The 12,165-nt window shown below is 55.9% G+C and overlaps 1 protein-coding gene and 1 long non-coding RNA gene across 2 annotated transcripts; one reads left to right on the top strand and one right to left on the bottom strand.

Moving 5' to 3' along the window:
• Nucleotides 1-954: 954 nt before the first annotated feature.
• Nucleotides 955-6,922, bottom strand: SRM (spermidine synthase). Its single transcript, XM_081305461.1, has 8 exons — nucleotides 6,676-6,922; nucleotides 6,049-6,169; nucleotides 5,544-5,636; nucleotides 4,633-4,786; nucleotides 3,868-3,951; nucleotides 3,653-3,798; nucleotides 3,453-3,575; nucleotides 955-3,372 (listed from the first exon to the last, which is right to left on the bottom strand). The coding sequence occupies exons 1-8, from the start codon at nucleotides 6,825-6,827 to the stop codon at nucleotides 3,352-3,354; spliced, it is 894 nt and encodes a 297-aa protein (XP_081161587.1). The 5' UTR covers nucleotides 6,828-6,922; the 3' UTR covers nucleotides 955-3,351.
• LOC308655365 lies at nucleotides 6,166-12,118 on the top strand. The gene is made up of 3 exons (XR_014023459.1): nucleotides 6,166-6,249; nucleotides 11,884-11,955; nucleotides 12,053-12,118. It is a non-coding gene; the product is annotated as an uncharacterized lncRNA (long non-coding RNA).
• Nucleotides 12,119-12,165: the final 47 nt, after the last annotated feature.

The following is a 12,165-nucleotide window of genomic DNA, read 5'->3' as shown; positions in this document are numbered from 1 at the left end:
CCACCACGAGTTGTTTCCTGTGCACCGAGTTGTTTCCTGTGCACCGAGTTGTTCTGCCCAGACACCAGCTGACGCTACCAGGAGATGGCGCCGTATCCCACAGGGTGAGGGCTCAGTCCCACAAGACTGGCCCCACTCTGATGCCAACCTCACTTCTGGCCAACCTACTATAAATCAGAGATCCCTCTGGGGACCCTTGGGTTCCATGAATTTGCTTGGACAGATCACAGAAGGCGGGTCAGCGCCTGCACTGGGTTACTCTAAAGGGTGTTGCCAAGGCTCTGCTGACAGTCACCTGTGAGCCGAGAACCTTCAAGCCACCAGATCTCTTTGCCCAGAGTACTTACAAACCAGGCGTGGTGGCGCCTGCCTGTAATCCCAGGGACTGCAGAGGCCGAGGCCAGTTTGACTGCCTCAAAAATCAAATAGCTGGGGGCTGTGGCACAGAGCTGTAATCCCCCCCGACTCAGGAGGCTGAGGTAAGAGGATCACAAGTTTGAAACCAGCCTTGGCAACTTAGTGAGGCTCTAAGCAGTGGTTGAGGGCCCTGGGTTCAATCTCTGGTGTCCAAATAAAAAGGTCTAGGGATGTAGCTCTGGGTTCAAGCCTTGGTACAGGAGGGAGGGGGAATGAAACAGGAAACAATAAAACAAACAAACAAAACCTTCAAAAGTGTTTACAAAGCCTAAACTCCACTCCCTTCCTGAGTCCTCTGGCAGGTGGGGCTGTAAATCCTGTCCCTCTGATTACCCCATCTTCCCCGTGGCCCTACCCTAACTCACCTTATTAGCATACACTCAGGTGCCTTTAAAAGGAGCAGATTTAGAATGCCTAAAGATACTAGTTATCAGGAAACGCCAGAGTTTTATGACTCTGTCAGAAATTGGGGACAAAGACCAAATATATTTCATTTTATATCACAGAAGATAAATTCCAAAATAATCAGCTCAAATAAGGGACTGATTCCAGCAAGAAGGACGTTGTGCCTGGTGTGGACGGCCAGGCCAGAGAATGATCTGAACCCTTCAACCAGGGATGCAGCTAATTGAAGAGATTTTGCTGGGTGCAGTGGCGCGCACACCTGTGATCCCAACGCTTCAGGAGGCTGAGGCAGGAGGGCCATGAGTTCAAAGCCAGTCTCAGCAAAAGCGAGACTCTAAGCAACTCAGCCAGACCCTGTCTCAAAATAAAATATTAAAAAGGGCTGGGGATGTGGCTCCATGGTTAAGCTCCTGGGCTCAATCCCTGGTACCAAAAATAAAAATCAGGTAGGATTGAGTTTATTTCCCTTGTCACAAACTGGGCTGTTTTGCAGCCCTCAAGACTGCTGGGACCTTGGGGGGACTCGGGTCCCATCCTCACCAAGGCTGCTGCTGCTCCAGCATATCAGTCCCCTGCCCATCCCAGGGCGGGACCTTGAAGATGCCCCTCTGTGGTGGGTGGGAGAGTTCGGGTCCCTCCACCCTGCAGGGGAGGCTGTGCCCTGGCCGTCCACACCAGGCAGGGCCGTTTCTGCCCTGGGCTCCTCTCCCCTGCCGACAGGTGTCCTGACACAGGGATTGAGGACGAGCCCAGGGGGCGCTCTACACCAAGTTGCAACCCCCTGGTCCTTTTTATTGAGACCCCCAGAACTTCAGGGCCTAAGGTTGCCCCCCCTTTCCCCCAGCAGTGACCCCTGCCCGGGCCACCCTTGAGATAGGGCTGCCGGGAAATGGGGAGTGGAGAGGGGTCTGAGCAGGCCCCCCTGCCAGGAGCCCTGGCCTGCAGGGGTGGGATGGTTCTTAAAAGGGTGGCTGCCTGCTTGGGACCCCTATCACCTTGGGCACATCACCTGCCTCACCTTCAGGGTGGGGAGGGGACAGCTCCACCCTCAGGACTGTGATCAGTAAGATGCCTGGTCCCCAGGCTGGAGCCTGGCCCTGCTGGACCCTACAGGAAGTAAGTGACAGCCTCCCTGACCACCAGTGGCTGCGCCCTGTGGCCACGGCTGCTTCCTGGCCTCACTGGGGCCTCCCTGAGAGTTGGGAGACACCAGGGAAGACCCCAGCCCCCTAGCCTGGCTTCTAGGACTGCCTGGGATAAGGGGGGAAAGGTTAGACTGAGGTCAGACTTGCTGTGGGGGCAAAGGTCAGAACATGCTCAGAGACCAGTGGGCCTATGGGGGTGGGAGGAGAGCAGGGTGGGCGGTGCCCAGAGACCAGTAGCTGGCCTGAGGCCAGAGTCCTGGTGAAGCTGGGCCCTGGCTCCCCACCCCCCATCATTCCAGATGTCCCCGAAACCCTCAGCTCAGGGCCCTAAGGTGGAGGCCCAGGAAGGAGAGGAATTCCAGTGCCACCCCCCAGCCAGGGCTACTCCCTAGTCCCAGCGTCCTTGTCAGCCCCTCCTCCAGACCCATGTGGGGCCGGGCCCTCTGTTCCCAAATCTGCACCTGGACCCAAGTCCCTCCTGGTGGCTTTGGTATCCAGTAAGCCCCTGTCCTGGACAGGAGGCTCCCGGGACACTGAGGGCTACAGGTTCAGCACCTTGGAGAGGTAACAGCTGAGTGCACTACCACCCCTGCATTCAGCCTGAACCCCTGGGGGTAGCTGAAAGGAATGTTCCAGAAGGAACTGAAGGTTGGGGGTGGGGAGGCAGTGTTTGACTCAGGCTTGAGCCAGAACCTGGCCAAGTTCCCAATGTGCTTAACAGGCCTCAGGTAACTGAGCTCTTACCCTAATCCAATCAGTCCCCTCTGGGTCACACCCAGTGCCCACCTGGTGCAGGGGTGACACTTTTCATCTTGTGAGGTGGAAATCCTGGGATACTGGGGGCAGCCCCAGGAGAGACTGAAGCCCTTTTAGCAGCACCCCCCACCCTGTCAGTCCCAAAGCCCTGGCCCAGGGGTATGAGCCTGGGACCTTGCTGATAAGGGTTCCAATGGCTCATCAGCTTCCTGGGACAGATTTGGTGACTGTAGTGTCACTGGCCGGAAGTCAAGGGGCAGGCCAATGTCACAGTGGGGACAGGGCATGCAGACCCTCACTCACGGGAGCACCCACAACCACAGATGGGGCTCCTGCTGGGGCTGGCGGCGGTCGGGGACACAATGGCAAACTTTGTTATAAATACACGTGTTTGCTGAGGGGCGAGAGGGCAGAGGCGCGTCTGTACAGAGCTGGTCTAGGCTTGGGCGGAACGCCGGAGAGACAGACAGACAGAGTGCCCAGCAGGGCAGGCCGGGCAGCATTCCGGGGCCTGTAACACTTGGTCGGTGGGCGAGAGCTGGCGGGGGTCCGGTCCGGGCCGCAGCCTGGGCACGCTGGAGACGCCCCGTCCAGCCCGCGGTCCTGGGCGGCACTGCAGCGGCTCCGGTCAGCGCACGTCGTTCAGGGCCTGGTAGGACAGGGGGCCGTCAGGGGACGCTCAGGGCTGCGTGGCACCAGGCGGCTCCGGAGCCCGGCGGCGGCGCTCACCTTGCGGGCGAACTCGGGCAGCACGAAGGCGGCGCGGTGCACGTCCGCGTTGTAGTAGCGCAGCGCCATGTGCTCCACCTGCGCCGGCGACAGCGGCCGCGCTGGCTCCCGGAAGTTGGTGCTCTGGGGACCCAGGACACAGGGCATCAAGGCGGGGCTCTGCCCACCGGCGCCCGCCCTGGGGGCAGCCGCCAGCTCACCGGGTTCTTGCTGCAGAGCATGAATCCGATTTGGCCGCTGGGGTAGGTGGGGATGGAGCAGTAGGCGTAGGCCACCACCGGGAAGAGGGACTTGCAGAACTGCCGCATCTCCTTGATGAGGTCCAGGTGCAGCCACTGGCACTCGCCTGGGGGAGGCCCACAGCGTCAGCCCGCAGGGCCACCCCCCCCACCCCCTCAGCTCCCGGCAGCCTCACCCTGGCAGCAGAGGATGCCGTCCTCCTTGAGCGCCGTCTTCATGAGCTGGTAGTAGGATTCCTTGAAGAGGCTCTCCGCGGGGCCTTCAGGGAGGGGATGGACACACCGTGGCTGAGACCTCGGGGCCACCCACTGCCAACTCACCACAGGCCCTCACAGCTGCCCAGAGGTGGAGCTCACATTGGAACCCAGGTCCGTGGCATTCAGGACCCGGCCAGGCAAGGTGAGGCTCACCCCCTCAGTATGTGAAGGGCCCTCTACTTAATCAATCCCATTCTGGGGGGATTCTTAGGGTCAGAAAAACACTCTAGCCTTGGTTTTAGACTAGAACCTGTGGGGCGTGGTGGTGCACGCCTGTAATCCCGGCTGCTCAGGAGGCTGAGGCAAGAGGATGGGAGTTCAAAGCCAGTCTCAGCAAAAGTGAGGCACTAGGTAACTCAGTGAGACCCTGTATCTAAATAAAATACAAAATAGGGCTGGGGATGTGGCTCAGTGGCCAAGTGCCCCCAAGTTCAATCTCTGGTATCCCCTCCCCCCAAAAAAGACTAGAACTCATTCTCCACCCAATGTAGGCCAGTCAAGGGCAGAGGGGAGGCCAAAGAAGAAACTGGACCCTCAGTGGGCCAATGTCTAATCCCCACTCTCAGGTCCCCAGACTTGTGAACTTGGGGCAGTGGCCTGGTCTCTTCCCTCCTGTCAGGAGGGTAGCAACTGACGAGGGGAAAGTGTAGCTGTAGTCTCAGGGACCCTCAGCCCTTGCTCACCCATGGGGTCCGAGGAGTCAGTGATGATCACATCGAAGGCATCTTGGTTCTGTTTCATGAACTCAAAACCGTCGCCCACATGCAGGGTCAGCTTTGAGCTGGAGTAGCCAACAGCCATGCTCGGCAGGAACTTCTTAGAGACCTGGATGACATCCTGAGGAGGGAACAGGAAGGAGCAGGAAGGAAGTTGGGCTCTGGAGCTAGTCGAGTGGGACTCCCAGGAGTACTTCTGGGAGCCTGGTCACCTTGGACAAGCCCCTCCTTTTTGGAACCTCGGTGTCCACACCTTTAAAATGGGGAGAACTCTGGCACACAGCTCCTCATGGGAACGGGGTGCTGGCTCTTGCCTGCAGCTCAGACCTCATCTCCCACTATCCCTGTCCCCTCCCCACAGGCCAACTACCCCAGCTGCACAGCTTGCTTCCCATTTCCTATGTCAGAGGTTGCAGCGCCAGACCCTGGCCGCGAGAACCCTGTTTGGTCTCCGCCCCACCAGCGGCTTCTGCTCAGGCTCCAGCTTAAATGCTGCACGGGGAGGCCTGTCCCGATTACCCTGCACTCTCGGGCCTGTGTCTTCCCGCCTCCGCCACACTCCCTGGCCCTGTCAAGCCTTATCACATCCCCCTCTGAGGTCTTCTCCAACTTGAAACTTCATCGCCAAGGGTAAAGGACACCCCTGTCTACTACTGGACCCCAGCACCTCCAGCAATACCCAGCAGAGTCAATGAGCACTAAAAACAGGCCCAGTATAAAGAGTCCTACTAACTGGAAGTGTCCAGAGCCTATTAAGAACTAGCGCCGTGGAGCTCTGCGTGCCATTTTCCCACGGAATCCTCCCAGCAAGGTGCAGCACCATGCCCAGGGAGCGCGGCCAGGTCTGGGTGAAGCGGGACAAGCAGGCATGCACTCACCTCGTCGATCTCGCACTGGACCACAGACTCTACCGAGGGGTGCTTCACCACCTCCCGCAGGACGCCACCATCTCCGCCTCCGATGATCAGCACCTGGGGTGGGGGGGACAGTCAGAGGCAGGGGCCCTGAAGGTCTGAGTGGCAAGGAGCAGGGCCACCCTACAGAACCATCTGGAGCAGGGGGTTCTGGGCTCTCCTGAGCCACGAGCCGCCTGACTTCATTCGCTACTCTCAGAAATGCCTTCCAGCCTCAGCAACCTGGCCAGGGCTGTCCCCTTTTCCTGGAAGCCCCTCCCAGGGTTGCTCTAAGGTTCAGGTCTCAGGGGGACTGCTCCCCAGAGGCAACGTCAGCCTCCATCCACCCAGGGACTCCCCTCAGCCTTGCCAGCGCTTTCTCTGACAGGCCTCTAGGCAGCATGGACCAGGCATGGGCATGTCCGGGGCCTCTTCTAGCCCAGCCCTGCTCCTCAGAACTCACGGCTAACTCCGGGCTGGAGCAGGGTACCTTTCGGGGGTTGGGATGGCTGCAGAGAGGCAGGTTGGCTATCATCTCTTGGTAGGAGAACTCGTCCCTCTCCGTGCACTGGATGACGCCATCCAGCACGAGCACGTTACCGTAGGTCTTACTGCGGGTGGAGTGACAGTCGAGGGCCTGAGTCTTCTGGGGTGAGGGAATGTGCCCCAACCCCGCCACAGGGTCTCAGGGGTAAGTAGAGTGGGTGACGCGTGGCGGGGATGGCAGGCCAGCCCACGGGGTGGGGTCTGGGGTGGGACTCGGGGTCTCCTCGGCTGACGTGTCCTGGGACTGACACGTGGAGCGTGGCGCACACTGGCTGCCTCCTGCCCGAGGCCTGCATGGAACGCCTCCCCCAGCCCCTGGGCACGGGTGCACGGCGAGGAGGGGACCAGGCAGGAGCAGGGCCTAGTTCCTAAGAACTTCTGACAGTTCTGCAGGGGGCGGGCGGCAGGCAGGGCGCTCGGGGGGCGTCGGGAGGAGGAAGGCAGGACAGCGGCTCGGCCAGAAGGGGTGGCTGGGCCGGAATTAGGGCAGGACGAGGGCCGGCGGGGGTCAGAGCTTGCAAGGGTCCCGGAGCCGGGCAGCTGCGGTCTGGCTGGGAGCCGGTGGCGGTACCTGCGGAAGACAAGGATATCCTGGTACCGCGAGCGCCGGTGGTGGAGCAGCTGCTCCACCTGGAGCGACAGGGCCTGGCCAGGCCACAGGCTGCACGTCTCGCGGAACCAGCCCTCGCGGATGGCGGCGGGGCCGTCGGGGCCGGGCTCCATTGCGGGCGGCGCGCGGCCCGGGACTGCAGGCCGCGCGGAGCCGCAGCACAACGGGACCAGCTCCGCCCGCCGCCCGCGCCGCAACCTAACCCGGCCTGAGGGGCGGGGCCTGCCGGTGGGGGGCGGAGCCCTAACCCTCCAATGGCGAAGCGGGAGCGGGCCCGCGGCGAATCGGCGGCGCGGCCTCGCCGGTCGCTCATTGGCAGCCAGTCCGCAGCGCGCCGCCGATTGGCTGAGGCGCGCGGTCCGTCGGCGACAGCACGGTAGTGCGGTCTGCTCCGGGGCCACGTGGGGCCAGGCCGGGGCTGCGGCCGGGCGGTCCGGGTCGCGGGCGGGTTCCGGGGCGGGCTGCGCGGGCGGAAAGGGTCCGGGGTCTCTCCTCCGGCTTCGCGCAGGCCAGGCCCTGCTCCCTCGCAGGGGTCCGGAGGGGCCGAGGGCCGCCCGTCCAGGCCCGGGCGAGCGGCTGGGGGACTTCGGAGGGAAAGCGCGGAGCGTTGGGGCGCTGGGACCTGCTGGCGGGGGCTCCAGGCTGTGGGCAGCAGGAGCGGGCGCGGGCGGCTACATTGTCAGACCAAGGGTTACGATGTTGCCGCGGCGGGAGTAGAATGTATCCTCCTGCGTCCGCAGGTGTGGCTCCGCGGTGGAGCCACGGGTCCCGGGTTAGTTGGGGGCTCACGGAAGATTTTTTTTCTTTTAATTTGAAAGGTTCATCACAGCCTGCGACTTGATAAGCTGAATTTAGCCACTTTCCCTAGATTCCCTGCGTCTTGAACGGATGGCTGCCGAATAAGTTTTTTTTTTTTTTTTCCTCTTCTAAATGAGTTTCTAAATTTACTGGGAGTGTCCAGGAAGAGTCCCAACACATGCATATTCAGCATCAGAAGACTGGCATGCTTTTTTCTTTTTGACACATTGGGTCTTGCCCTTTGAAGGGTGGGCGGGAATGTGCTGTTTTTATAAAAATGTCAAGGAACTCCTCAGAATCACATTAAGCATGCTAATTACCAAATATTAAATGCTAATTGCTCTCTGCGCAGTTCGAATGCCAAGGAAGGAGATGAAGCTGGTAATACGTTCTTCGGTCTTCGTGACAGTGTCAGTGATGTTTTTTTGACTGACGTTTTATAGTCTCCACCTGGAGTGGGAAGCACTCTCCTACTGAGCTACATCCCTGCCTTTTCCATTTTATTTTAAGAGAGGGTCTTGCTAAATTGCCCAGGCTCACCGGAACTTATGATCCTCCTGTCTCAGCCTCCCCAGGAGCTGGCATTACAGGTGTGTTCCACTACAACCGACTTTCCGTTTCTGTAACTAGGATGAAGGGCACAATGTTGTGTATCAGTAGGTGCAACTTCAAGAGCAATATGGGCCTTGGCTGACTGCATGCTTCTAGAGGGATGTAAGCCAAGGCAGTTGAAGGATTGCTAGGAGACTGCCTGGTGCAGTGGCACACATCTGTAATTCCAGCAGCTCAGGAGCCTGAGGCAGGAGGATGGCAAGTTTGAAGTTAGCCTCAGCAACTTAATGAGACCATCTTAAAAAAATAAAAAGGAGTGGGGATGTGGCTCAGTAGTAAAGAGCCTCAGGGTTCAATCCCAGTCCTACCCCCCAAACAAACAAAACCCAAAAACTCCCAGGAGATAGTTCCCATGGAGAACCTAAGGATAAGGTGGAGTCACTCTGCCCAGCTAGTAGAGTTGGTCCAGTCTGTACTTGGGAAAAGGTGTTTGCGTAGCCTGTACTTCCATTTAGTCAGTCTTGCTTCTGGGCTGTAGAGGTCAGTTTCCTTGTGTGTGTATCCTGAGCTGGACTAAGCTCCAGGAGCCTAGGGATGGTGTCTGTAGTTGGGAGGCACCAGATGATGGGCTGAGTGAATGTCTGAGGCCCAGTATCCTGTGGGCCAGTTGGCTTGGTTTCCTATCTAGATAGTGCATGTCTATGCCCATCCCATCCTAACAGGCTGAACAAAGCTGCTCCATGTGGATTGTCCAGTGAGAGTGTAAGTGACACCCTTTGCCCTCCATGGAGCCTTGGCCTTCAGGCTAGAGTGTGCAAGAGTTGCACACACTTTTCAGGTTCAAGAAGTAAAGGCCCTGGAAAAGGTATTGACAAAATAGTCTCCAGATGGAGAGCACTAGATGCCACGCCAGATCATGAGGAGGAAAACCTGTGGTTTTGCCCTAAGTAGCCTCACTCCCATCTGAACCATAGACACTGAAAATCAGGAGAAAACCAGATTACCTATGAGACATTTCCCCCAATTCAGAGAAAGGAGCATGGGAGCTTAAGTGGTAAAGCATGGCTGGCTGGCTGATGGGGTCACTGTCCCAACCCCTAAGTGGTGGTAACTTTAAAGGGGAAGGAGGAAGGCGGGGAGAGGAGAGCCCATGGCCATCTTCCAAAGTAATGGTTTTGATGGTTTCGGTGGGACTGCCACCAGGTATCTCTGTCGTGGAGAGATTTATTAGGCAGTTGGCACTCAACAGAATCATTTTAAAAGCATGTGTTCATCCAGGCAAACAGCTGTGGCTGAGTGGGAACAAATTTGGCCATTACATGGTCTGGCTTGGTGGAAAATGCATATGGCAAGTTATCTGAGCCCGGGGAGCCAGAGCAGAGCCTCCCTGAGCCGTAGCCCTTCTGAGTGCTCGTTACCTCCAGCTGGGGGCCTCCAGATCCCTTACCCAGAGCATAGCCTGGGCCTCTGTGGTTGTCACCGAGCAGTTCCTGACTGGAGCACGAGGTTCCAGCAGGCCGAGCCACAGCTGCTCTCCAGCCCCTCCAAGGCTCTCATCTCCACCCCAGGCCATCCATGGGCCAGTACTGCTTTGGAGACTCCAATCTGACTGCTTTTTTTTTTTTTTTTAATTTATTTTTAGATGTTGATGGAACTTTATTTTTATTTGTTTATTTATATGTGGTGCTGAGAATCAAATACAGTGTCTCACACATGCTAGGCAAGCACTCTACCACTGAGCCACAACCCCAGCCCTGATTGCTGACTTTATTCTGCAAAGAGGGACTTTTTTTTTTTTTTTGTATTTGCTTTTTTATTACTGAGGATTGAACTCAGGGGCACTCAACCACTAGGCCACATCCCCAGCCCTTTTTTATATTTTATTTAGAGACTTGAGTTGCTTAGCACCTCGCTTTTGCTGAGGCTGGGTTTGAACTTGCAATCCTCCTGCCTCAGCCTCTCAAGCAGCTGGGATTACAGGCATGTGCCATTGTGCCCAGCAAAAAAGGGACATTTAAAAAGACCTAGTTGGCTGCGGTGGCACACGCCTGTAATCTTAGCAACTTGGGAGGAGGCAGGAGGATCCCAAATTCGAGGCCAATCTGGGCAACTTAGCGAGGCCCTGTTTTTAAAACAATAATAAAATCCTCCTCCTGTCTCTGGCCCCATCTTAAAATGACTGTCACAAAAACAAAACCAGTAAGGAGACCTTTCAAATAAAGGACCAGGAGTCATTTCAACAGACTTTTCATTCCTGTCTGCCCAGTGGGAGCCTGGTAACCACATGGCCAGGTCTGGGCCACTTACCTTCTGTTGGCCTGGGTGGTGCCAGACTGGCCTCCCTCAGGCTCCACAGGCCAGTGGCGCTGGCTCACCAAGTTCCCCAGGCTCCTTTCTTTACCCCTCACTGTCCAGATGCCTTCTTTAGGAAGCCCACCCCTCAGGCTATCCTCAGTGAAAACCGTTTCTCACCTTTAAAAATTTCCATCCGTCCATTTTATTTAGTAGAGTCTGCCATTTTTTGGCAGAGGCTGCGCTTTGTCCTTCAGTGTCTATTTTATTTTTACCAAATTTTGTACTCAGAATTCTGGATCTTTTGGTGGGCAAATGGATGACTGAAATACTAACATTTCTCAGGACCTCTTGCTGTGGCCATGTGACTAGGTTCTGGTCACTGGGAAGTGGAAAGAGGCTGGGTGCTCTTGGCTCCCTTCCAGCTGATTGGAATGATGATGTGATGGCTGGAGCCACTGGGTGGGGAGGAGGAAGTCCTATGTTCAAACTGAGGGTGGCTTTTGTGAGCCACCATGCTGCCTCTAGACAAACCTTATTTACAAAGGGAAGAGAACATTTGTCTTGTTCTCAGAGTTTGACTTTCTTGTCACTTTCAACCAGCCTGATCCTAGCTGATACAAACCCTGGCCCATCTGCAGACAGGGCTGCTTTTTGCTGTCCTCCTGACAAGGAAGTCCTACTCTGAAGGGCCACGGCAGCGTGAGGCTTAATTTGGCTCAGAGCCTTCCTTGCCTGTGGCTGTCATGCATAGTTGGCCCTCAATAATTTGTGAGAGAAATTTCAAAGAAAACGGTTCAAAATTTAAGTATTTGTGGTAACAAAAATAATGGTATTCTGCACTTTGTTGATTTCATTGTTTCAGTAAAATAAAATGGAATTCTTAAGAAATCATCAGTTTTAGTCACAATTATGAAGTTCAATGTTGCATTCAGAATAGTATAAAATAGAGCTGGTGCAGCGGCTTGTGAGGCTGAGGCATGAGGATCACGAGTTCAAAGCCAGCCTCAGCAACATAGCAAGGCCCTAAGCAACTCATTGAGACCTTGTTTCTAAATAAAGGGCTGGGATGTGGCTTAGTGGTTAAGTACCCCGCCCCCCGCCACACACACACACACAAAGTACAAAGCAAATTAATGGAAACCTACATGTTTGATTATGAGGGTTGGCTTTAGAATGAGAAAAATCTTATAATAAACTTTAAAGGTGAAAAACAATAGGAACTTAAACCCAAGGCTGTAAATTAAAAAATATGGGAGACTGGCTCAGGACCCACTGAAGATGACCCAAATATGCAGATGAAATGATGTGTATCCTCTTAGAACCCACACATCCTGCTGTGTACATTTCTGGAGGGCTGGGTCAGGTGAGCCTCCTGTATGCTGGGCACGTGCTCTACCATTGAGCTACATCCCAGCCCATCTTGTATACCCAAATCATCTCCAGGTTACAGATAATACCTAATTTATGTAAATAAAAGCCCACTGCTCGGTATGGGTATAATTAAAAAAATATTTTCCCTTCCAGGCCGGCTGAGCTCATGGACATGGAACCCATGGCTATGGAAGACGCCCCTACAACTGTGCATCTGCACCCACAGTAAATACACAACACCCGGCGATTAAATTTCTTGTTTGCATTTTTCTGTGCCATCCACATTTGCTACAGTAAACATGCTTTCCTCTTGCTTTTGCAGTGCTGGGGATTGAATCCAGGCCCCTGCACATACGAGGCGAGTGCTCTACCTCTGAGCTACTTCCCCCCAGCCCAATGTTACTTCTTTTATAATCAGGAAAAGACAAAAAGTTT

Source organism: Spermophilus citellus (genome assembly GCF_964194105.1).
Source record: "Spermophilus citellus genome assembly, chromosome: 9".
NCBI lineage: Eukaryota > Metazoa > Chordata > Mammalia > Rodentia > Sciuridae > Spermophilus > Spermophilus citellus.
This window is presented reverse-complemented; position numbering and strand designations above follow the sequence as displayed.